We start from the raw sequence: 26016 nt of genomic DNA, 5'->3' as shown, positions 1-26016 counted from the left end.
CCCCCATATACCCTCACCATATCACACACAATACTCCCATATCACACACATTCCACCACCACACAATACTATATATACCCACTATACCACATGCTAAGAGGTATACCCTATACTACACATATTACCATACCAAACACACACTACCCCACATACTCGACTATATGCACACACATACAAATGCCCTATATCACAACCCAACATACCACTCACACACATAAATATATATATACATGCACATATAAATCATGTGCCCTTTTCTGGGCTGAGCCTAAAAAAAATTTACCTATTTTCACTGGTAAATTTCACTATATATATCCTTTTCTGGGCTGAGCCTAAAGGAAGTGGGTTTTTTTTGAGGGAGAGAGAGAGAGAAAGAGAGAGAGAGCAGACTGACTAACCCATGATGGGAATGTGAGCAAAGTAAATGGAAGTAACCCGGGCAGCTCAGAGGGGCATTTGGGCCGAGAAAAGGAAATTCTCCTTTGTAGTGAGATGCCTAAAATCAGAGAGGGTTTTTAAACTAAGTTTGGGAAAAGGCAGGGGTGGGTGACCCATGCTTAAACAAAAGTCTGCAATGCCTCTGCTTTGGGAATGCTGCATGTTTGCAGGCAGGGAGTAGACACACCACAACACTCAATTCTTTTCGTTCTTTGAAGTACCAGCCTCACTGAGGGCACAGAGTGCGCCACAATACATGGGCAAACCTCCCCCCAGTGCCACTGAGTGCCCGAAACGAACACACAATCTCTGCTTTACTTCCAAGTTTAGTCCAAGAGCTTCCCTAAAGGCACAGCTACTACCCATGCCCTAACACAGAGGAAACCATGCTGCATGGGGTCTTAGTTGCTATGTCTGAGATCTCACCAAGACTCTACCACTCAGCCCCTGAGTGACCCAGAGCAAGGTCTATGTCCCGTGTGCCTTGAGACCCTGCCTATACTGGGTAACATAGTAAATAAATGGCGCTGTCTATAGAGTATCCAACCTTACTAGCATTTACTAATACTTAGCAAGTATCGGCGATGGCAGCTGTTTTTATCCCAAGGGTTCCTTACACAGCGTTCTCGATCCACCACTCTAGTATGAGAGCCATAGGCAGCGAGGAAAGCCATCAGAAAAGAGGAGAGAAAAGCCTCAAGCCCTAACTCTGCTCCTGCAGACACAGCGAGGTTAGGGGCTGTTGAAATGAACATGGGTCAGCAGGAGAATAGATACGACCCCTTAACTTTTTCTGCTTGGAATGAGCCAGAAGTTGTTCAGATGGCAGTTTGAGACATTGGGGACGAAAGTCAGGTTAGATCTCCTGAATCTTCTTTATAATTCAAGCCATTCCCCACACTTAGACTCAATCCCCAACCATTAAGGTTGATGGTCCCTTTGTCTGTACCCTGGGCACTTCCTTGGGCTCTACTCTGTTGTTTCTTCTAAGAGCAGGAACCTCTGGCATTCCAGACCCATGGAGAACAGAGCCAGCCCCGCACCGTGGGTTTTTTCCTTGGCTTGTTCCCAAGAACAGAGCTGTCAGGAAGGTAGCCCACTTGGTGCCCTGGAGTGGGTGGAAGGATTCCTGCGACCTGACTCTTTGCTGTTCTAGGCTGGATCCCAGGGTCCTGGCTAGGGGAGGGCATTCCTATTTGCTGAGCTGCTTGCTCTCCAGTCTCACGGCAAGGGTATGTTCCCACCATGGGGTCTGACCTCACGCTAGCCACACCCTGGCTTCCAGAAACCTTCTTCCTAGGGAGAATGGTAGGTGCTGGGAAGAGGGAGGAAGTAGGCTGGAATGAACAGAATTGCCAGCACCAAACACAAGCCCGGGTCATTCCTGCTCATTTGAGCCTGCCAGCAGGGTGCCGGTGGTCAGGACAGCTTCTGTAGGCTGGGGTTTCTCACTTGCAAAGCAGATTCCAAAAAGGATCCAGCTGGTTACTAGTGACTTTAAAACCGATTGTTAGTGGAGGGCAACACGCATTTTCCCCTCTGGCCCCTGCACTACTCCTTCAGGCATCCTTTTCTTGCTACCCCAGTGAGTATTTTTCTTATTCAGCCATAGGAGCACCAGGCTCCCCCTACGGCAGCCAAAGTAGATGTTGCCAAGGGGCTGCAGAGTGGGCAAAAACCCAAGGGATGCGTGCCAGGTCAATTCTCCAACCTTCCCCAACTGGACAAATGCCACTGGTGGCTTTTTCCAAACTGCCTTTCCAGCCCGTGGCTCCTTTTCCTCTCACCTGCCAGGACCTGCATTTCTATTTCTGTTTTGAAAGCCTCAGGGAAGTGGACCAGAATAATTAATGATTGATTCTCCAGCACAGCCACCAGGAGGCCGCGGGGCAGGCTGCTGGCCATCTCCTCAAAGTGTGAGGGCAGAGCAGAAATCCCGTGAGGCTGCGGCAGGATTGGGTTTGTTCCTGGGGGAGCGAGCAGTGGGAGCGAGTCCAGGTGCTCAGGGCACGTCTACTCTTTGTGAACTACACCTACGAAGTTTGCAGACCTGTCTGCCAAGACCTCTGCTGCCTTCCTTTTAGGTCAAAGGACGTCCACCGTCCACCGTTCTTCTCACAGGAGCCCCCACCTCGCCATTGCGCTGCATGCGCAAGCGCATGCTCATTGGCCCCTTTATCTTGAGGTTCTCGCTCAGGAGGCTTTTGAAAAACTCATCCCGCTTTGGGGGAAAGGATTAAAGGAACCGACATCTACTGAGAAATGCTAGAGGAGTTTTAACTCAGCCTTTCTTGGGCGTATTGCCTCTGCCTTTGTTGTCTAATAATAATTAACTTTTGTACCTAGCTGGTTTTCAAAGGGCTTTGGCATTTGTATGTAGTAAGTCTATTCATCCCCGAGGTAGGCCTACCCTTTCTCTCTACCTCACTGCATCTCATATCCCACGGAAAAAGAAATCAAGGCTCAGAGAGAAGGAATGATCCTATTCCATGCAACCAGGTCTGGCACACTCACCTTCTAACGCAGAGTCCAGATCTCTCTCATCCCTAAAGGATGCATTTTGGTTCAGGAATGAACATTAAGTAGGGGGAGACAGGCTGTTAGAGAGGGGTGGGAGCCTTCTGCCTTACCTGTCCTCCAGGAAGATTGCACAGGGATGCTTCTGTGCCTGCATGTTGAAGGTACTTGGGGTACCACTAACAGCTTGCTGGAGAAAGTACGAGGGGTGGGTCACCTCAGCCAGCAGGCTCCAGGGCAGCCCCAGTTTAGTGCGGAAAACCTCAGAACCAGAAGCATCCAGAAGTTTATTCTGCTCCTACCAGCACCATGGTGCCCAAAGACCATCTTCTGAAAGCTCACCAGACCAATGTTGCATTCTAGCCCCAGAATATTGATTATATCAACTCAAAAAGTTGCCATGTGCTGCATAGAATTGCCACTTTTCCCCAGGAGTGAATGGAAAGTTGAGCCTGAGGGACTATTTCTTTCCCAAACCTTGAAATGTATGGCCAGATTTCTCTAGAAGCCAACCATCGTTATTCATGGTTGCATTTTAATATTGGCAACAAATTAAATTTTCTTAGGAAAACGCAGAGTATAAAACTTGTAGCTGAAGCGGGGTGAGGGGGATGAGGGGAGGTTGCCAGGTGGTGGCAGCACCCTTAATGCCAGCTCTCAGAAAGACAGAGGCAGGTGGATCTCTAAGTTCGAGGCCAGCCTGCTTTACAGAGAGAGTTCCAGGACAGCCAGGGCTACACAGAGAAACCTTGTCCCAAAAGAGCAACACACCAAAAACAAAACCAAAAACTTATAACCGGGTTTAAGCTACAGGTTGCTAGTTGTCAGCCCTGGGGAAAGAGCTTATGGGCGCCAAGCTGAAGAATAGGTGGTGGTGGTGGTGGGGGCATTTTAAAGGGAACTCTCTAATTTCCTACTGAACTAAAAGTCGAGTTATAAATATATTTTGACACTTTTTTTTTTACTAAAGTCAAAACGAGAGGGTTGAGACTTAAAAGCTTGAAGAAAAAGTTTTAGTAAATACAAATCTTTCAACCTTTTCATTTTCCAAAGAAAAGACCGAGACCAGAGCAGCTTCGTTCAGGTCGCTGGGTACTGCTAAATGACACGTCTTCTTCTGTATAGGTTGCAGGAAATCAGTATTTAGAAAACGAGGCATGGTGTTCTGACTCCTGGTTGGTTCTAGAAGATCAACCCTGCTTAGTGTCCCCCCGGCGATCTATGGCACCTGCAGCCTGAAGCAGGCACGCCCTTGAGGCATTGCGGCCTGTTTTCCCTTGGTAAGTAGCTAAGTGCAGGTGCACATTAGATTCTCACAGTAGAATATTGCAATAACTTGCTGTGGGCCTAACTACGGGAGAAAAGGAGACCAGTTTTGTTGGTCGGTAAAAAGAGTGTGGAGAAGAGATTCATCAGCTTTAATGGTTATTAGACCTTGGGCTTCGGTGGGACTTCTGAGGTTTACAAAACTGTGTGGGCAAGGCTTCTCAGCCAGCTTGGAGTACTGCCTCCTCCCGTGGAGAGGGAGCAGGCTCTGACCTCTGCTGTGGTCTACTCATCCCACAGCTTCCCCCAATGGAAGGGAGGGCAGGAGCAGAACTGTAGGAATAGCCCTTGGGGTCCTTGGGTCCTGTACCAAGAACCACGCCCATCCTGACACAGTTGAATCTCCTCTCCCCAGGAGGAGGTTGTGGTAGGGTCAGATTCTCTGGACCTTCCACGACTATAGAGCAGTCTTAAGTAACAATACAGAAGCATTTAAAACAATAATGCACTAGATGCTTCCATTTAGAGCCCTTTAACGATTCATTTACAGACACACATTCTCTTTTCTTTGCACACAATGACTGTATTTCTCCTAAATTGAGATGCGAGAAAGGCCAGATGGGTTGTGAAATAACTCCTTTTTTTTTTTTTTTATTTAGAAAGTTGTGAGTTCTCATACCCAGGTGCACACATACATCTCCCCAAACACCCCTGGGTCCTCTCCCCCTGTCCTGGCTTCCTCCTCACTCCAGCCCTTTCTTCTACCCCTCCAGGCAGAACAGGCCCTTCTGGCCCACAGGGCTGTCCTCTCAGCTGTAATCCTAAATTCAGAGATCTAGTCTGAGATTACTGGTGGGTAGAGGGGGGCATGACTCACTGGCCTGTAGGTTCTCCAGAACCTTTGCTCCCACGTGCTCACAATGTCCCCTTGGACGGTGACACAGTATCAAAGAGAATTAACTATGAAGAGGGAAGTGGCAGCCATTGCTACCACTAAGAGCCTCTTACTCCTTCCCCAAGGTTGTCTTTTACATCTCAGAAGCCACTGGCTTCTGTGTCAATTGCCCCCAGGTCAGCTCAGGACCAGGTGAAATCTAAGCCAAACAGTTTCCTTCTCTCAAGATCCCAATTCCAAAGAATGAAGGAGAGAGCTGATGGCCTTGCACGGTGGAGAAGAGAGAGAAGTGGCCTCAGTAGTAACCATTTCCTTTAGCCTAGTAGTGAATAAGTCTCTACGACCCAGAGAAAGTGGCTTGATGTTGATCAGGCATCTACTCTAGAGAGGGTCACATCAGCAAGTAAGGCCTTCTTGCATGAGTGGGCTTCTACTCAAAGACCGGTGCCCTCACACCGAAGTTCTCATACAGAAAAGAAAAGGCCCTTTCCCCATGAGCAGCGGCAGAGGAGGGTTGCAGGGTGTCACAGAGCGACCTTGAGCTCACTCTGGTGGTCAGTGACCCCAAGAGTCTCCAAAGAGTCACATCCTCAGGCCCTGAGGGTTTCACCTTCCACTCCCCCAGTGTTTCCCGGCCTGCTGAGTTAGGACTCAGCCGCCCTCTCTTCCCTCCGCTGGAAACAGAAGCTCCAGCGAATGTTTCTAACTCCTGAGTCCACTCAGCCATGTCCCCCTTGCAAAATCCTCCCCTTCCCTCACCCCCCTGCACCCAGCCAGCCAATCCGCGGCCTGAGAGCCTCACCAGACACATCTCCCAGGGCCTCGGCGGGATAAAACTGGTTGGCGATGCCAGGTGGATGGGAGCAAACTTCAGAAGGAAGAAGAGACGCCTGGGCCCTGGGTGATCTCAGGGGCAGACCCAGGCAGAGAGGGCCTGAGGCCAGCCGGCCAGGTATGTTGCCTAGGGGCTAGGAGGGAGCAGGCTGGGAAACAGCTGGCCTGTGAGAAAGGAGAGGGTCCCAAGAAGAAGAGAAGCCTTTTCCTTCTCAAGTTAAGTGGGATGAGGCAGGGGCAATAGAGGGATAGGGTACCTGGCGGGAGTTTGGGGCTTCCTCCATGCATTCCTAACTATGAATCCTCCCAATAAGCACCTTCGCTAGGCCAGAGTGAGGTTGGCCTCACTTCAGCCAAAAAAATATTCCCTACTCTTGCCACTCAATGGGAGTCAAAAGACCTAGGTTGGGGAGGGGGTGTGGAGTTGGGGCCTCAAGTCTCATGTCCTTTGCCCTGGGTTTATGCAGGGTAGCAGCGTGGCTGCTGGCGCCGCCGGGACCTGCGTAAGAAAGCCGCGAGTGTTCCGCAGGCTGCTGCAAGCGACTCCCTGGCGATGCCTCACAACTCGATCAGATCCGGTAAGGACCGCAAAGGGGCCAGGACCCCCAGCCTTCGCGCAGCCGCGCGTTGGTGTGTGCGCTTGGCCGGGTAGGGCGAGAGAGCTCACGCTCCAGGCTGGCGGGACCCACCTGTGTGGGGACACAGCTGGGGGCGCCTCGGGCCTGGCTCTCCACTGGGGGCCACCTTGCTGCTCTCCAGTTCTTGGGTCTCCCTTTGCCCAAGCTGTCCTTTGCCGGCCTTGGTTTCTGAGAACCACAGGAAGCAATGAGGGGTTAACTGTGGGGTCACAAGGGTTGTCCTTTGCGCCCCCCCCCCCAACCATCTTGCACAGCCATTGGACAGGACGGACATCCTGTACGCTCTCAGGCCTTAGGCCGAGCAGATTCTAGACTTGCCGCGACCCCTATTCTTTGATCGCTGGGTGCACGCAGTTCTTCTCAAGACTCCTTAGGGCTCCGTGAGCCCTCCCCCCACCTCTGCATGTTTCGTCCCACGGAAAAAAGGAGTCTGGGCTTTGGGGTGTCTGGGAACGGTGGCGCACTATGGTGCTTCTGGATGCTTTCCTACCTGCCTTGAGTCAGGCAAGGACCCAAGCTCAAGGCTTCCACTGGCGCAGACTAATGCCGGCCGCCAAAAGATCCTAATTTTCCTCCCCCACCTGCGTCCCAGCCCAGGGCCTTCAAAAGCTCCCAAGCTCCCTGCAGCTGTGCCTGCCTGATCCACCCGCTCGCGGCTGGGGTCAGGGTGTACTTGGGGAAGGAGCCCCCAGGGTCCAGGCTGGCAAGCGTGGTGGACGCCCGCCACCCAGTCGCACGGCCAGTGCGGACAGCGGGCGGAGGCGCGACTCGGCCCGCGGTGATGGATGGAGCCAGGTCGGGCGCGAGGAAAAAGCGATTTATGGGTCCAGGGCGCATCGCGATCGATTTGGGCCGGCCAAGTGAGAGGAAATCAATATTTCAGATGAATTCTCCGCGAATATGAAGTCGCGCTCAGCAAACGGGACATTTGTTATAATAAGGAGGGTCGGATCCCGCGCGCCGCGCGGCTGAGATCTTTATTTAGCTGCCAGGGTCAGATCGTGCGGCGCAGTCTCGGCTGGGAGGGCCCGGACCTCACTGGAAGGGACACCACCAAACCCCTAGGGCGCGGAAAGGCTTCCTAACCCCTTTGGTTGTAAAGCAGTGGAGGAGATAGCAGGGTGCTCACTCCCGGCCCGCTCCCAAAGTGGGACCCTAAAGATCTTAGCTGCCCTGACCAACTTGGGGCAGCTTCAGCGACTGCGGCGTGGATACCTCCCCGCGCTTCCCTGGCGCCGCCAGTGAAGCTGCCTAACACCCCTGAACCGGCTGCTCCTGGGGACCCAGCGCGCCTCTGTGCCACTTTCTAAGGCCAGGGCAAGGTTTTAGCCCCTTAGTCTTTAGTCAGACTACCGTAAGACACTGAACATCGCCTCCGCCTCCAGAGCTGGGTGGTTTTCCAGACCCAGCGGGGTCCGGCTGCTGCTAACCTCTCTGGCTAGGCTTTTGGTGATTCCGGGTTTACTCTGCTTCGACCTCCTCCTGACCTTTTCGTTGGTGACAAGAGTGGGCACTCACAGACCTCGAATTCACGAGGATGAGCGAGACTCTTCTCAATCTCCGCTTAAGAAATAAGAGTGTCAGAATTTTTCCGGTTTGGCTTGTTTTCGTTCTAAACGCACTCCTTAGAACAAATGAAGATAAAAAATAAAAAAAAAAAAGAAAAGAAAAGGCAAAGGGCACGATTTACCTTTACTTTATTCTCAGCCAAACTGCTCCAGTTGCCGAAAGAATAGGCGCTTTTCCTATCAGCTCAGATATAGATCGCCCTTGGGTGTGAGTGTATCCCTTCTGTCTCCCGCCCCACCAGGTAGTTTTCTGTCCGAGAAAGCCAAAGGAGCTTCTTTTTCACCCTCCTCCAAACAAAGGAAGAAATAAAACCGCGAAGGAGAGGATGAGGGACTTTTTCCATCCATACCACGACTTTTTAAAAGATGAAAAATGCCCAAAGGAACCCCAATAGTTAAAATCTGTTCCGCATTTCTCTCCTGATCCCTGTGCAGGCAGAGCTGAGCAGGCAGATGCTCGTTTTTTCTAATCATTTGTTTGACGTGGTGTCCCTTATTTAGAGAGGAATTCCTAGCTGACCCTTCTTGTCTTTTTTTTTTTTTTTTTTTTTTGAAAAGGCCATTCTTCCGGTTTAGCGGTTGGTCCACAATTCTGCTGGCACCTCAATTTCTGCCTGCGACTGTGGAATCTGAGGGTTTAAGTTTTCTGCAGAGCAGACTCCAAAGCGCAAGAGTCCTCTTGGGCTTTTGCCAGGCCAGATCCCCTGGTCCAGGCATCCTCGCTGCTCAGCAAAAGTTTCCTTCTCACTGTCGCTCCCTCTTCACCCTCCTCTCAAGCCGGGCTAATCGGGTCTTGCAGAAAGTTCTTAATATCTTTACAGCTTTATTCTCAGGGATAGTTCGTGCTGTGAGTGAATTATTTTGATATCGCGTTGGGCTGAGTGTTAGATAAATCCGCAGGATTTTTTGTTGCACCGGGGGACAAAATTTTCTAAAAGCAGAAGCATAAAATTTTTTTTTGAAAGTTGCGTGAAGAATGATCGGTGCCTCTTTTATATTAAAACGTAAACAATGTTTCCACGAAGAAGAGAGTTTGGTAAAAAAAAAAAAAGCAAGTAGATTGTCACTAAAAGTAATATTCAAAAAACTTGTGGAGAAACTCTCCCCTCCGTTCCTCCGGAAACATTATTCTAGCGGAGGATGAGAAGATCAAGGGAAGGAACTAAGCTGCCTTTAAACACCTACAGCTGGGAAAGGGGTGAAAAAAAAAAACCCAATTGGAAAGAATCTGTTTCTTTCCAGGTTTCGTGCCTGGCTTAGGGGGAAGAAAAAAAGAAAAGAAAAAGGTTTCCTGGAGAGGTGAACCGGTGTCCAGGAACATAAAGAGGTATTGGGGTTCCTCAATTCATCTTTGTTTCAGGATGGTCCAGCTTCCCATCCTCGGCAAGTTAATTAGGAGATAATTTAGTTGCCTTGCGAATTAGTTTTAAGATAAGTATCTTTTCAAGCCGTTGTCACTTTAATTGCCCCACTGATTGATAAGAAGTAATTATTTCTAATTGACACTTTTTTGATGTCCATTGGAAGCATTTATTTGAGACCTTTCTGAAGTAAAAAGAAAGTTAATTAATTTTATCAATCTACACCCAAAAGGACAAAGGACGCGAAGAAAACAAAATAAAAATCAATACCGTGTAATTTTTAATTATTAAGAATCATTTTGGCTTAAAGGAGATCTTCTGTTAATATATGAAATCAGAGCATCGTTTGACAGTCTCAAATCTCCAATTTCAGTGAGTGCAACTATTATGGGCATACGTTTTCTGTGGATAAATTTATTAGCCCTTTGTGCACCAGCTTCATTTGGATCAGGTTCCCTCTGCTTTGTGGGGTTTGTTTTGTTGTTTTTTTTTTTTTTTTGTTGTTTTTTGTAAAATCAATGAAACTTGGAATGCTCTGAACAGATAAAAATCAGTTTTTTGTTAGTAGCTAATTTTGAGTATGATTTACTAACAGCCGTTCTGGCTCTCTGTAATTATTGACGGAGCTGGGTGGAAAGGTGAAACTTTACTTATGGTGGGTGACACATGCTGTCTCATACCTAAACCTTGGAGTAAGCAGTTTAATCATTGACCCCCAGGACATTGTACTGCGAAAGAGAAAAATGCGGGAAATAAAGAAACAGAAAAATAAAATAAAGAAAAAGATAAAGTGAAAAGAGGAAGGGGGTGGTGGAGAGGGAGGGCAGGGGATGGCTGGAAGAGATGAAGGTACACCATTTACTTTGGGAAGAAGGTGGCCCAGTGCAGGTGACTAGGATTCTTGATTTAAAAGGTAAATTGAAATCCTGATTTCAGAACGCATTCTTTTGAACATATACACTCTCCCACAGTTCCTGAGCCATCCCTCAACACTGTTCCAGGCTCCTTCTTTTCTATGTTGAAAAGGAGCAAACTCTTGGGCAGCCAGCTGGTTAAGATATTGGGCATCTAGTTATCAAAGTTTTGATTTGAAAATCTGTGAAGAGAAACCAAAAGCAATGTACATTGTGTTCTATGAACATGCATAAAGATTTGGATGTTGTTTTTATTTGCTCTGGAAGCCCCATCTCTGTTTGCATATTCACACTTCTCATAGGTAGGCTTGTGACTTATTGACATAAGATATTCCTGAATTAACCCCCCTCCCTCTCCCTTCTCTTACATACACAAGTAAACACACATACACAATTGTGCACCTCAGGAAGAGAGGAAGAGAATCACGTAAAATACACTCATGTCAGGTTAATTTCAGCCAGTGTCTTTTCCAACCATTTATATGAAAAATAAAATCCTGTCTGCTTTTAATTCTGTTCCTCCAAGATTATGTGGAGCTGCAAGAATGAGGAAACATTTCAAATGAAAATGAAATTTAATACGCACAAACAGCAGATAATATCACATACCAACCTCACTATGAGTGAAACTGGAAAAATATATAAATAATGCAAAAAAAATCAGCAAGGGAGAGTTTAGTGATGGAAAATTCCCCTGCAATTAAATGAAACAGTAATTTAGTGGAGATATGCCTGAATGAATTAGCATTTATTAATTGGCTTTCATAAAAACAATGTGTGTGTGTGCGCGCATGCACCTGCATGCACACACACAAGGGTAGTGTAGAAATTATAGATTCCTTGCAGGAAAAGTTGCTCAAATGTTCATATCAAATCATGCCTTTGTCAAATTCTCTCTTTTTGTGTATGTGAAAAATTTCAGTTCCTTTACTCTCAAGTTTTGCCTGCACATAGGGTGTTTGCAGTAAGGGGAACCCATCAAGAACAGAAAGGATGAAGCTGCCTACCCTCTTTTATTTCTAAACATGAAACCAAGGAGACACACATGAGTGTAGCTGACTACACTTTGCTTAGGAGCATTTAAACCAGGTCAGGAAAAAGAAAGAAAGAAAGAAAGAAAGAAAGAAAGAGAGAGAGAGAGAGAGAGAGAGAGAGAGAGAGAAAGAAAGAAAGAAAGAAAGAAAGAAAGAAAGAAAGAAAGAAAGAAAGAAAGAAAGAAAGAAGGCTTTCTGCCTTCTCTGGGGCACAGCTAACCAAGGAGAGAAGGTTGCTTTGTGGTTTGGTCCTTACCCAGACTGCTAGAGCATCCTCCCCAGCTCAGGCAGGAACTAGAGTTTGCAGAGTGGACTGGGTGCGTGGATGTGTTTACTCTCCCCCACCGCAGTTGGTCTGTCTTCATTCAGTTCTAAGCATTTTAAAGTCACTCTGCCAATGCGAAAAATCCCAGAGTTCTCAGTTGAGCTGCGGAGCTGCTTTGAGCTCTGAGAGTCTGAGAATGAGAGCCAGAAAATAAGAGAACCGTGTGTGTGTGTGTGTGTGTGTGTGTGTGTGTGTGTGTGTGTGTGTGAGAGAGAGAGAGAGAGACAGAGACAGAGACAGAGACAGACAGGCAGAAAAAGAGAGAAAGATGTCAAAGGAGGGTGCACGGCATGAGTTCCCATTCAAGACAGGGTTGTTGTGCCTGAGTTGATGCCTTGGTAGAAGCTGAGCCACTTCCCCTCCTGAGATCTGACTTCCTCCAGAGATAAAACTTCAGGGTCCAAAACTTGTTCTAAGAGAGTCATACCCCATACTATGAATGTTTCTGGATTCAGGTGGCAATGCCTTACTTAGTCCAGGTCCTTTGGGAGAAGGGAATCAGGCATATCAAATGTGTTCCAAGTCTGTTTCTAAGGCAATGTTAGATGGGTCTCTTTGAGGTTAAAAAGTACAAAGAATAATCTTCAGGGGGCTGGCTCTGGGCTCCAACCAACCCAACAGTTTTCCCCAACCCAACAGAGTAAATTTGGAATGGAATATCTGAAGCCAAACAGATGGGAAGAGGCTTCCATCTTTTTTTTTTTTTTAATCTGCACTAACAATGCTTCAAAGCGCATCTGTGAAGAGAGATGATAATTTTCTCACGTCCAGAGTTAGGCCAACCAATCTACTTGGATTTTTGACCACCCCTCAGTACACTCCCATGGCCTCATGGAGACCTGATGACCAAATGTTTATTTTACAGGGGCCAGAAAAAAGAGATTCTTTATGGCAAGGTTTTTGGGTAAACTCTTCTTCATTCATGCCACTGAGCGCCAGGTTTGCCTCGACTGACTGAAGATCTTTCCCAAGTCTGGGGTCTGGGTAGAAACCAACATCTTTGTCCAAGGATAAGGGTAGAGAAGTCCAGATGTCTCTCATGAACTCTTAAGTCCCTTTTCTGCATGAATTCCTAAGGATCCCACTCCATAGTCTCAAATACCACAAGAGATGCCAAGTACGGCTAGGCTGTGCACAGCCATTCTTGCAAGCCCTCCTCTCCAAGCAATGCTCTTTTATGACCAAAGAAGGAGACACAGTCCCCCAGAGCCAAGTTTACCGTGGAACTTAGTGCCAGGAAGCTGAGATTTTCATCTCCGGGGACGGTTACAGGTGTGCCGCTGTACTGAGAGCAGGTATATCCATCAACTCCTTCGAGTCTCATGACTTTGCCTTTGCCTGACAGGTCCTGCATGTATGTTTCTATGGAAATGAAGGGAACTCACAGGCAAGGAGGCAGATCTCAGTCCATTCCCTCTCCACCCAACATCCAGCTCTTCAAAACTTGGTCGCAGTAGATGGGTGTTCACACTTGCACACTTGGTAGGAACTCAGTCGGAACACTAGGTGAGGGGGTTGAAGAGCCTATACCAACCAGCAGGGACTGTTAGAGCCTTCAGCTTGTTTTCCTCATCCATGCCCCCCCCCCCCCCCCCCTCCCGCAGCTCCCCCCCCCCCCCCCCCCACGCCCCCCCCCACGCTCCCGCTCTGGCGCAGACCCCCCTTCCCACCCCCCCCCCCCCCCCCCCCCCCCCCCCGTTCTCCAGCAGCTAACTGAAGTGTGTTTGTCTGCAGCACGGGTCTGTCTTTCCGTCTGAGATCTGAGAGAAGTGTTTCAGCTTTTCCAGTGCCTCTTGAAAGTTGCTGTAGGGAGATGGAGGGGTCAGCCATTAGCCAAAGCGAAAGGAGGGGGTCTTCCTTCAACACATTCCTCCGAAACTATCGCCGGCCGCATCGCTGTCTGTACCGGAAGTGCCTCCTTCGGGCACCTTAAAAAGTTGAGAGCCCACAGGAAGCTTCATTTCCTCCCACAGCAGCTCAAAACCACATTGAGTCTGAGTGCCTAGGTTTACTTTCTGTGATAGAAATAGTTTTGATGTATCCAGGAAGGGCTTGTCCTGGGCATCCAATCTCCTGGCCACGTACCTAGGACACTGGGCGCCCGGGCACTTTCTCCAAGTTTCCTCAGGGTCTCTCCCTCAGGGCGGCAGAGCCGAGGCTTCTGCTGCTGGGGAGCCTCTACAGACGTTCCTTTTTAACCTCAGCTCAAAGTGGGGTTTGCTTTAATGTCTTCATTTAGCTGCAGAGCCGGCTGCAATTTTTGTGATGGTTTTATTTAAGCAGAGGAACTGAAAGAAAGGGCATCTCCCCAATCTGTAGCTCCTACTCCTTCTCTCTCCCCCTCCCCCTCCCGTATCTTCCTCCTTCCCTCCCCCCTCTCTCTCTTTCTTTCCCTCTCTCTTCCTCTTTCTGTCTTCAGTCACAATGGCCATTGGTTTTGTCTTTTTCACTTGTTTTCCTAACTGGCCTTGGAGTGACCCTGACAGTTAGCACTAATTAGTCTGCTGGGACCCAGTGCCACCGTCGGAAGAGGGCAGCAGACAGGTCTGGCTGAACGAGGCAGCTCGGAGGGAAATGGCTTAATCTGCTGTCATCCCGTGAACTGTGTGTTTGCACACACCCAACCCTCTGTTTGGGTTGTCATTTTTATTCACTGGTGTCTCCAATATTTGAGGAAGACAGCAGCACTATTATCCCTGGGATAAGCTGGGGGGCTGTGAGGTGTTAAGAGGGTGAGGAGCTTACTAGATGACTGTGAAGCTAGGGTCCTATTCCAGACTCCCACCGTGGAAGACTCTGTCCTGCAGGCAGCAGGAGGGGATAAACCCTGGAGCCTTTGTTCTTGACCTGGGGCCTCACTGTTTTCTTTCCGTGTGACCTTTGGGAAGTGTGTTGTCTTTTGGGGCTTGAATAATTTAATTGTATGAAATTGGGGAATGTTTCAGGGCTTCTAGGAAGCAGTATATGTAAAACTAATGTCTTTAAATGAATATATGTTGAATATATCAATGTAAATATATTCAATATATTCAGGGTAAGTATATATTGAATATATACATATTCAAAAGAAATTAATATCCTCAACATGGCACGTGGTGGCTACTCAAGATTTCTTTCTTTTTCTTTTTTCTTTCTTTTCCACTTTTTTTTTTTTAAATAGAGACTTTAGAAGAGGTGGCACACACCTTCAATCCCAGCACTCAGGAGGCAGAGTTAGGCAACTCTCTGTGAGTTCAAGGCTAACCTGGTCTACTGGGCAAGTTCCAGGACAGGCAGGAAACCCTATCTTGAAAAACAAAAATAAATAAATAAATGAACATATAAATAAAAAATAAAGGTACTGGAGGATAGCATGAATTCCTGATGCCCCATCCCCTGCCACTTTCTGAATGCTATTATTATAGCAATGAGTCACCTTGACTGGATTATAAGGTGGTGGGGCTCAAACCCCAGGATTTCTGTATGCCAGGCGAGCACTCTATTAAAAAAAAATGGTTCCACATCATGGCCACCAGGGACTGAGTGTCCAGGACACATTTCCAGATATCACATTGTTTTAGCAAGTCTTGTGAGACTTCAAATGGAGAACGTGAAACCCAGAGCTGAAATGTTCTTTTGTAGATCTAGGAGAGACCTTTTCAGATTCCACATAGACAAAACAGAAGACCCATCCTACAGGGATGTTGAGATGAAATACATGGATACTTGGGAAATGTCGGCTGAGATCCCCGCAGCCACTGTCAGCCGTCTCACGGTCCTAGCTAGAAAACCATTCCTTGCCTCATTACAAGAAAGCTTAGTACTGGGAGCACTGAGCTTTTACTAGAACACACTGCCTGTGGACTTTAGGTTGGAATCTAGAACATTCTAGGGCAGCGGTTCTCAACCTGTGAATCATGATCCCTTTGAAATACCTCTATCTCCAAAAATACATGCAGTACAATTCATAACAGTAGCAAAATTATAGGCACAAAGTATCAACCAACATAATTTTATGGTTGGGGGGTCACCACAACATGAGGAACTGTATTAAAGGCTGCGCTAGTGTCTTGATGGAATCTTCCTGGGAGCCCTGTGCCTTTGCAGTTATGCTGTGTGTGCAGCGAAGGCAGGGCACGCAAACATTTGCCTTGGAGACTTGTTTTTAATACAGACCCATACCACCTAGTTTTTAGATATTAAAAGTCACCATTTTTTTCTGATTTCTCCCCCTTTCTCCCCACCTCCCTCACTGTCCACCTCTGTCTTCTATTTTGCCACTTTGCGTAATAGCAATCCAGTTTGAGCCGGATGGCGAACCCTGGTTGACATTTAAGTCTTAGGAACTGAGCGCCAGTTGCTGACTTCAGCTTGGCGTCACGCCTTCATTCGAATATTCACTTGTTCTTGGGAAACCTCAAAATGAGGGTGGCAATTGTGGATGACCGTCCACACCCCCAGACCCATCGTATGATGGACATCTGATTCTGAGGCTGAGGTGGAAGTGAGGAGGAGGGAACATCTGGAATCGGAGAGGCAGCCGTCTATTTCAACTTAACTATCCTACATGGACTGCCACCTACCATGTTCAGGGCACCATGCCAGTGATGGTGGCATCTGTGGCCAGGACAAAGAAGGAGAATGCCTGGGTTTTCATTATGAAGACAGTTAGAGGTACCTACTCAGGGCAGGGAAACGGATTCTTGTGAAGCCCGTTAAAGGGAACAGACCCATAGAATCAGGAGGGGGAATAAGCAGACAAAACAACTCAGGGGCAGGGCAAGGACAAACACTGACAAACAGGTCAGTTGGGAGCACTGGAAGCTCTGGTCATTTATCCTGAACAGCCACAAGAGAGCCGCCATATCATCACGGCTGACAGATAAACCTCCTGTGGCCTTCTGGGGTCTGGTGGATTCCTGACGCGCTCTGCTCCAGAAAGCTTAGCCCGGGAGCCTGGATGGGACCAGCAGGCTCCAGGGAAGCTTACTCTGGAGTCTCATCTCCATATGGCTGAATATCTCAAAACGAGGCAGAATTATAGGTGTCAGCATCATGAACAGATGCCCACTTCTGCAGAGCTGAAATGCTAGGCTCCACCAGCTGGAAGGCGTCCTTTGCCTGGGACTACCTGAGGCTCCGCAGCACATCCTGCTCCTGCCCAGGCTACTCTTTGAATCCATCCCTCTTCAAGTTGTTCTCTGCATCACGCAGCGTAGACACAATTGTTCTTTCATTCGAACGCCGGCTCTGTTCTTGAGAAGTCTAGAAATGGAGGTGGCAGTGGAGGGTGACTTATCCGTCCATACTCATAGGCCTGTCTTATTGATGTGCATCTCTTGCCAACTATATCTGGAATCTGCAAACCTCTGATTGTTATTTTGCTGACCATTTTTCTGTGGCCGTCAATCTGCCCCACACAGACAGCACCCATCTTGAGCCCAGAGAGTCTAAGTTTCCCTTTGGTAAAGGATAAAAGGGTGATACTAAAAAGCTGGCCTCAGGGTCACTCACACCCAGCTTGATGCCCTTCCCAACTGCTAGTACTAGATGCTCAGGTCTTCATCTTGTCAATCAACCACTTGTTGCCCATATCTGCGCTATCTTCAGCAGACCTACCACCTCTTGTAAAGCTTTCAATGATTCCTTCTTCTCCCCCAGTTCCCCCACGACATCCTAGTGCTGTGTTCTATGGCTGGTTGTGGTCACTTTGCACATGGAATATTTATCTTTGTGGCTCCTACATTCTAGTCTTGAGCTATCTGAGGGTCTGTCAGGCCACTCATACACACACTACAAGAATTGCATAGGGTTTAATTACACTAAACAGTCCAACTAGCCCCAGAAGCCTTAATTAAGGTCAAGGGGAGTCCCAGATGTCACAACAGGAGACCGAGGGTGTGCACACTTGGATTCGGGTCCTACAGGCCTTGTGTCAGATTGGGAACCTCTTCTCCAAAACCAGAGTTCTCTCAAGTGACCTTGAGGTACACCCTAAAGTGTGGTGAGGGTGGAATGGAGGCTCTAAGATGAGAGAGTGTTGTCTGTGGCCTGTTCTGTGTGAGCAGGAGTTAGAAAATGGGAGGAAAGGGCCTCCCTCCCAGGCTGAAGTCCAGCGAGAGCTGCTGAGGTACACAGTCACCTAGGTGCACACATATTAATACACACATATTAACACAGACACACACACACACACGTCTGGTACTCACACCTAATGGACACACACATGCAACCAGACCAGGAACTAGAGAGGGGTATAAAGGCGCACAAGCCACTTTCTTGTGGGCTCACACAAGGGCACAGCCATTTCTGAGAATGAGTGAGTGAGTGGCTACTTACATTTTATAGTCTGGGCACCTGAGCTTAGTCCTCCAGCTTGAATACACACACTTATATACATACCGCATAGGCTGGTAGATATAAGTTTACACACAGACATGCACTACTACTTTCTTACACACATAAACACACTGGGAGTAGGACTTTACATGGCTTAGGAACCACCCAGTGAATACAGCTGATAGAGGGGACAGAAAAGTCCCTCTGTTCTCAGAGACCCCAGGAGACTCAGCTGTGCAGTGACAGGTGTGACTGATGTTCCGGATGAATCTGTGGTTGTAATGAGATGATAAAAGATGGAGTGGGGAAGGAGAGTCCAAGCTACCCATGGCTTCTTCTCCATACTGTGGACGCACTGGTGCATGGGGAAAGAGCCCGTACCACCTTGGTTTTGTAGCTTATGACTTCAGATCTGAATAAAGGAATATGGTTTATCCAGCCATGTCCTAATACCCTGACCACCAGTCCCTTGCAAAGTTAGAGAACATGGACGGTCATGGAGGTTCAGTAGACACTCTGGATTCAGCATTATTTTTGTCAGCTGCGGCTCAGGGACAGGTGGCCATTTGGTAGTTAGCCACCTCTAACATCCCTAGCTCCCTGGAGTTCTTGGTGGATCTTCCCTGCTCTGGATAAAGTCACTAGTGGCAGTTTCCGAAGGACTTACTCTTTGTAGAATCCAGCTTTTTTTGTAACCCAAGGATGAAGCATTGAGCACACGTTGTCCAGACAGGAACCCCTGCTTTGAAGAGGCCACCATCTCTAAGGTTCTGCTCTGGTATAGAATTCTGGAGCAGCTCTTCCCCTTGGGGCCCCTTGGCATCTGTCCCAAGCCTACTGCGCAGCTACATCCAAGCTTGTGCAGGTGTCTATTGGACAAAACCTGAAAGGGAACGGGGAAAGTTAACAAGTCTCAGGAGCACATGAGACCAAGATTGTTGAAAAAGCCACTGAGTCGTGTTTGTGATTGTCGCCGGCAATATGATTTATTCGGAGAACAAGTAGTTACTGCTTTCATAAGTCTGTGATTCTCGGGCAGCGTTCTCTTGTAGGTGAGCAGAGGTGCACAGCCACACAACAGAGCCCAAAGTGCCAGGCAGGGAACAGTGCATTTGTAGACAAAAATCCTTTCCAGTTGAAGGTGTAAGTTTTCCTACTTACAAACTTCTATGTCTGTTCTTTGGGACCCAGGATCTAGGATCTAATTCAGCAGTCCTGTCAAGCTCGCTGCTTCAGGGTGTTTATTGCAGCTCAAGCTCTGGTCCTGACCGACTACACGTCAGAATAGCTGGTATTGGTGCAAAGGGGAGCGTGTCTGGTGTCCACACAGAGGTTATACCACTCCAGTTGCATGAAATCATGAGATCCACATGCCTCTCTTCATCAGAAAGCATCTCTGGGACTCACTCTGGTTTTTCCTAACAATGCCCTTTCTTTCTGGGTACACGGCATAGTTCATACATGTTGGTGACTTAAGGGGCTGAGGTGCTTTGGAATGGCAAGGCGGCCGCTGGAGCAGGGCCTCGCATTACTCAGCTGTGCTGGCATGTGCCCGCTCACCCATTACATCTGCATGAGTTCCTGCGGTCTCATTGTCTCAGCTCCCTGGTAAACTCCTAGTGTTGTTTCCTGTTGTCGTGATAAACTATCCCGACCAAAGCAGTTTAAGGGAGAAAGGGTTTGCTGGGTTCACAACTTCCATTGCAGGGGAAGTGAAGGCATCAGTGGACCCTTGAAGCTGTCAGTCACCTTATACCCACAGTCTGGAGCGACGAGCAATGAGTTAATGCATGCCTACTAGCATTCAGCCTGCGTTCTCCCCTTATACAATCCAGAATCCAGGGAGTGCTGCCAATCATGTTGGGTGGGTGTTCCTACCTCAATTAATGTAATTAAGACACCTGAACCCTTTCCCAAAGACAAATCCACAAGCTGGACTAACCGAGACAATCCCTTGTTGATACCCTCTTTCCAGATGATTTTAGACTGTGTCAAGTTGACAGCTGAAGCTAATCGTCACAACACCTAGGGCCAAGAGGTGTCTCCTTGAGATTTCCCCTGAAGGTCTTGTCATCCCAGACAAGTCCCTCCCAGAAACCCGTAGATGTGGTAGTTTCTTTTGTCTCCCTCTGGAGTGCACACACATCTTGGTCCACTCTCTGGGATGACTCCTAGTCCCAGATCTCCATCCTCCCAGGGGAGCCTCTTACTGGCCCATTTCTCTGCCTCATAGATGCTCAGTCAGTACCCTGTGTCTCAAAGGTTGGGTTCCAGCTTGTGTAGAAACATCTCCATACCTCTTTGCACTCTGACTCTGACACCTTATTCTCTCTGCATTGCTCCCTTTGCTGCCCAGAGCACACTTTGCAAACCCATCGGCAGGGCCCTTTGGTATTGAATTCCATTGCCCAAATCTTCTCCGTGTGCCCTTATTGATTATATATATTCCAAGGCCATGCAAGGCCCAGGTTTTAATTCTAAATCATTTTAAGCAGGATTACCATTAAACCATTAATTTAAATAAGTAAACACCTACTAGGTCCTTCAGCATAGTAGGCAAGGAGAAAGTGGCACTTGGTGGGCTGGGACAAAGCTGCGGAAGGGGAGAGCAGCAAGAGCAGCAGGATTCATCCTCTCCAGAATCCAGCCTCCTGGTCCCCGAAGATGAAGCCTTGAGGACTGAGAGTCTGAGGGCTGCCCCAGGCAGTATCCCCAAGACTGGACCCCTTTGCCATCATGCTGACATTCCAGAGATAGAAAAGCGAAGTGGACTTTTATCTACAGCCAAAGAAAGAGGACTTCAGTCCACACGGACACAAAATGCTGAGCAAGGGGGAGAAGTCACAGGCTAAACTGTGACTTGTGGGTGTAGCTGAGGGAGGGCCAAAGGTGAAGTAGCCCAAGGTAGTCCAAGCAGAGGTGGGGGAATTCTAGGGTGTGTGTCCTTGTGAAGGAGCTGGCAATGGGAAGATGAACGATCGGAGAGGGTACAGAAAAGTCACTGAGGTTTAACAAAGCCAGGCCGGGACATTCGTTCTATTCTGCCGTCCCCCCAAGTCTGCTTACAGAGCATTTGACCGGCCTCTTCAGGAAACTTCCATCCTTGCCTGGCTGACTTCACATTTCTGTGTTTGGCACTTCTCATGTACCTCCCCGCCCACCCCTGCTCTCTTGCCAGAGTCTTTTAGATGTTGTGATGTTTTTATTAAGGGAGCAGCTGTGGCAGGATGTTTGGATAGCTAGATTATTCACATTATCAAAATGTTTTGATTTCTCTCCTCTCCTGGAATCATTCCAGAAAAACTTAGCCTGGTGATTTTCCAGAATTATCTTGGATCCTTGCTTGTACTTCCTTTTAATGAATTTATTAACAGATTTTTTTTTGTCAACTGCTAGTGTAGGATCTGAGACACTCCCTTCCATCTGCCTGCTGGATTTCCCAGGATTTCTCTGTGCAAATTCGTGTCTCAGCAAACTTGTCATTGTTTCCAACACACACATACATGAATATTCCCACTTCCAGACCTTTGCTGGTAAGATGACAGCCCCATGTCCCTCTTCCCATAATTTAACAATTCCTTACTCAAGTTCCACCGCTTTCAATGAGACTCTCAGATACCCCGAAACTTTAGTGACTGTCCTGTCTTGTCTGTCTTCCTCTTCCCTCTGCTCCATTCCCCTCTCCAGCACTCAATTTCCATTACCAACAAACACTCTTTAGCTTTTTGACTGTGGTGTCCTGTCTCTGAGTTAGATGAAAGTAAAAACCCTTCCAAACCTTTCAATCGCCCAGCACATAGTATAGAATCCTACGTGGAGTGAGGATCCCGTGAATGTCTGTGTGGGTGATTTCCACTTAATTCTCCAATAACATGTCTTATTGTTTTATTAACTGACTGAAGGCTTTCCAGTGTGACGCATACCTGATTCTTTCCACATGATACGATGTAATTATTTTTCAATTTGTTTTTATAATAAATGACAACCAGGAGACTGAGGAGAAAGGACTGAAGCCCTCTTGAGAAATTGCTGCGGCTCCCAAGGTTTGAGTGGCCCCACTGGCCCTCCATCCCTGCTCAGGGGTGGTCAAACCCAGCGCAGCGTAGCCAGGTTGGACAACAAAGACTGCTCTAAGTGGCAAACAGGGGCACTTCTGACCCAGGGGCCTGCCTGGTGGACACAGGCTGCTCGGCAGGGTGGTTGGTTAGATTACAGACAAGCACTCTTGTGAGGATAGGGGATCTCTAGATTCTTGTTGGCTAAAACTCAAACGACAGCCAATACCTGGCATGTAGGTATGTAGTCAAGTGCTTAACAAGAATTTGCTGATTCAAAGAAGCAGCTTCCTCTCTCCTTCCCCTTTTCTAGTCCAACCCCTCCTCCTCATCTTCCTTTTCTGCTTCTCCCTTTCTTTCCCTCTTCTTCCCTTCCTCCCTTTCTCTGCTTCTTTTCCTTCACCACCCCCAACTCTATTCTTCGCACTGACAGAGATTATTTCAGTAGATCACCGCCGCTACAGTGTGCACGTTGGTTTGACCACACAGATTTGTGTGTTAGAGGCTTAGTCTCTGTCATGGTTAAATTTCATAGTCAACTCAACTGACTTTAGAATTCTCGTGAAAATACACCTCTGAGACTATGTGAGTGTTTCCAGAAAGATTTACCTTAAGAAGGAATATCCACCCCAACTGGGGATTAGCACCATTCCATAGGCTGGGGTTCAGGACCAAACTAAAAGAAGAAAGCAAGTTGAACATGAGTGCTCACCTCTGCTTGCTGACTGTGGACTCAGTATGAGCAGATATCTCATATTCCTGCCATGCCCACAGTCCCAAGTGTAATGGTGTCAGGCAGTTATGGGACCATCGGAGATGGAGCCTAAGAACAGGACTTACTTAGCTCATGAGTGCACCTCCATACTTATCTCAGGGACTTGGGTTTCAGGAATGGGTTGGTTATATAATAGCTGGCACAACTTGAGGCTACTCCGTGAGTTTGGCATCTTCTCTATGTACTCTAGCAGGGATTGTGTCTAACACAGAGCAAGAGAAGAGATGTATGCTGGGACTTTGCTGTGCCAATTCATTGATATTCTTCTATGGGGAAAAACTCCAACTACAAGATGGAAGGATCAAGAATAAGGACCAGGTGGTGGCTTGGCAGGGAGACCTGATGCCAGGAGATGTGGGTGTGATGTTTAAAGGGGCTTTTCCCAGAGTCTTGCTTAAACTTGCTGGACTAGAGAGCCCTTTAGAGAGAAACTAGGAGACAGCCAAACGCCACAAAAAGTATCCCACAGTGGTCTTCCCACCCGCTGTGTTCATTTCAGTTAAAACACCATTGAGGAGGCTGGACAGATGACTTGGCAGTGAGGAGAACTAGCTCCCAGAGGACACAGGCTCAGTTCCCAGCACCTGTATGGTGGCTCACAACCTTGTGAAACTCCAGGTCCAAGAGATATAAATGACACCCTCTTCTAGCCTCTGCCGTCACCAGGCGTACCACAAGATGCACAGACATACATTGGGCAAAAACACATCTTGTCTTGGCACTTGGGAGGCCAAGACAAGAGGATCAGGAGTTCAAGGCCAGCCTGGGTCACGTAGCAAGACATACATCTATAGAAACACAGCTGAAACAAAAAATGAGAACAAAACAAAACAAAATCTGCCTGTTTGTATGTTAGTTTGCTAGGGCTGTGCTGACAGAAGAGACAAACAAGATGGCGCAAACAACATACATGTCTTAGCACACAGTTCTGGAGGCCAGGAGCTTCAAGCCAGGATGTTACCAGAGTTACTGCCTTCTTCCTTCCTAGTTACCAGTGTGCTGGCCATCTCTGGTGTCCCTTGGCTCATGGCAGCATAGCTTCAGTCTTCACACGGTCTCTCCCCCTGCCTATTCCTGTGTCCTATTTACACTGCTGTGTATGGCATGATCATCACAGATGACCGCCCATCCTAATGATATAGCTGCAAAGATTCTGTTTCCAAGTAAAATTACATGATGAAACACTGAGGGTTAGGACACATATTAATTTGAAGAGCAGGGCACCGTTCAGCTCATAACGTGTAAGTACCATGTGTCGGGGTTTTGCTCAGCACCCCCCCCAACCCTGACTTTACCAGTAGCTTGTGACAACTAGATTTTTTTTTTTTTTTTTTGCTGTCAGATCTGCTGTTAGAGCAGCCTGTGCATGCAAGAATACATGTCCCCCACAGACTTTTGGTCACAGCAGCCCACTCCACCACCACAGAGGTTACATAGGTGCCCTTGTGAGCCTCTGTGCACTGTTCTATCTTCTTACATTAGCCTCAGGGCCACCCTGTAGGGGGCTCAACCTTGGATTTTTCTTCCTCTTGGGAGGCTTATGACCTTAGCCCCTGAGCCCAAGGATAGCTGTGGAACACTAGGCCTCCGGGATCATAAATCTAGGCTCGGATTCATGTGGCCACAAGTCCTGTAGACACCTCCATGCTTCCTGGGTTTCCTCCTCTGAAGCCATACACTGTAGGTTGTATCTGGTCATCTCTGTCCCTCTCTCTTCAGTAACCTTGAGTGTGGCCTTAGAGCAACCGATCCCCTTTGCTGTGGTGTCAAGTTCTAGGTTAGTGGCTGCCATGGTTTTTGTAGTGGTCTGAAAGAAAATGGCCCTCAAAGGGAGCAGTGCTTTTAGGAAGTGTGGCCTTTTTGGAGGAAATGCGTCATTGTGGGGGTGGACTTTGACGCTTCTTTTGCTCAAACTTCCCTCATTGTGACAGTCAGTTGACTTCCTGTTGCCTCTGAGTCAAGATGTAGGACTCTCAGCTCCAGCACCACATCTGCCTTCATGCTACCCTGCTCCCCGCCATGAGGATAACAAACTGAACCTCTGAAATTGTAAGAAATTTCAATTTCACCCTTGCTGGGCGGTGGTGGTGCACACCTTTAATCCCAGCACTCAGGAGGCAGAGACAGGTGGATCTCTGTGAGTTCGAGGCCAGCCTAGTCTACAAGAGCTAGTTCCAGGACAGGCTCTAAAGCAACACAGAGAAACCCTGTCTGGGCAGGGGGGAGTCCCTGCAATTAAATGTTTTCAATTATAAGAGTTGCTGTGGCCATGGGGTCTCTTCACAGCAATAGAAACCCTAACTAAGACAGTTCTGGAAACCCTAGATGGGAAAATTTGTTGAAGATTTTGCTTGGCATGTTGTACTCAGGCAGGCAGGTCTTCATGTGTTCTTCCCTGTGCAGCTTAGGGTGATCAGGCCTCCTAGTGTCCTGCCCTGAGGGATTCAACTCCCATCTTCCTTCATCTCTTGTCCCTCTCCATGCCTCCCCCCCTCATATGCATACAGTCTTTCTAGTTGTGTATGACTCTAATTCTAGCCAAAGCTTACCCTTTTCTCCTCTCTAGGTTGTCAATCACAATTTATCTTAGTTAAGATCTGAAAGGCAAAGAAACCCAGAGCTGGAGAGAAACAGAGATATGATTTAGTTACAAAGAGCAAAGTGTTAGCCAGGTGGTGATGGCGCACTTCTTTAATCCCAGCACTCGGGAGGCAGAGGCAGGTGGACCTCTGTGAGTTCAAGGCCAGCCTGGTCTACAAGAGCTAGTTCCAGGACAGGCTTGGTAGCTACAGTGAAACCCTGTCTTGAAAAACCAAAACTTAAACCAAAAACACAAATAAACAAATAACAACAACAACAAAAAAAAAAAAAAAGGAGGAAAGTGTATCTTTTTCTCCTTTGTGTGTTAAATTTAAGACTCCTCATTTATCTGGCCTCTTAGTCACTGTAGTTACCCCAACTACAGCTGCGTTTCTTTCTTGTTCCTCCCTCTCCTTCTCCACCCTCCCCCATCCTGTTGTCCTCGTCCTCTCCCTCCAGCTCTCATGGCTTTTTCTGTCCCCACTAGGGTTTTTTTTT

General features: G+C 47.9%; 1 protein-coding gene across 8 annotated transcripts in view; it reads left to right on the top strand.

Moving 5' to 3' along the window:
- Positions 1–5955: 5955 nt before the first annotated feature.
- Pax8 (paired box 8) overlaps positions 5956–26016 on the top strand; it is a 59933-nt gene continuing 39872 nt past the window's right edge. For all 8 annotated transcript variants that reach the window (XM_050139936.1, XM_050139938.1, XM_050139931.1 and 5 more), the window contains exons 1-2: positions 5956–6068; positions 6418–6528. In XM_050139936.1, coding sequence (XP_049995893.1) covers positions 6504–6528 — 25 coding nt within the window. In that variant the 5' untranslated portion in view covers positions 5956–6068; positions 6418–6503. The remainder of the gene's footprint in view (positions 6069–6417; positions 6529–26016) is intronic.

This window comes from Alexandromys fortis, unplaced genomic scaffold (assembly GCF_014885135.2).
Source record: "Alexandromys fortis isolate MF-2015 unplaced genomic scaffold, M_Fortis_MF-2015_v1.1 scaffold_33, whole genome shotgun sequence".
Taxonomy (NCBI): Eukaryota; Metazoa; Chordata; class Mammalia; order Rodentia; family Cricetidae; genus Alexandromys; species Alexandromys fortis.
This window is presented reverse-complemented; position numbering and strand designations above follow the sequence as displayed.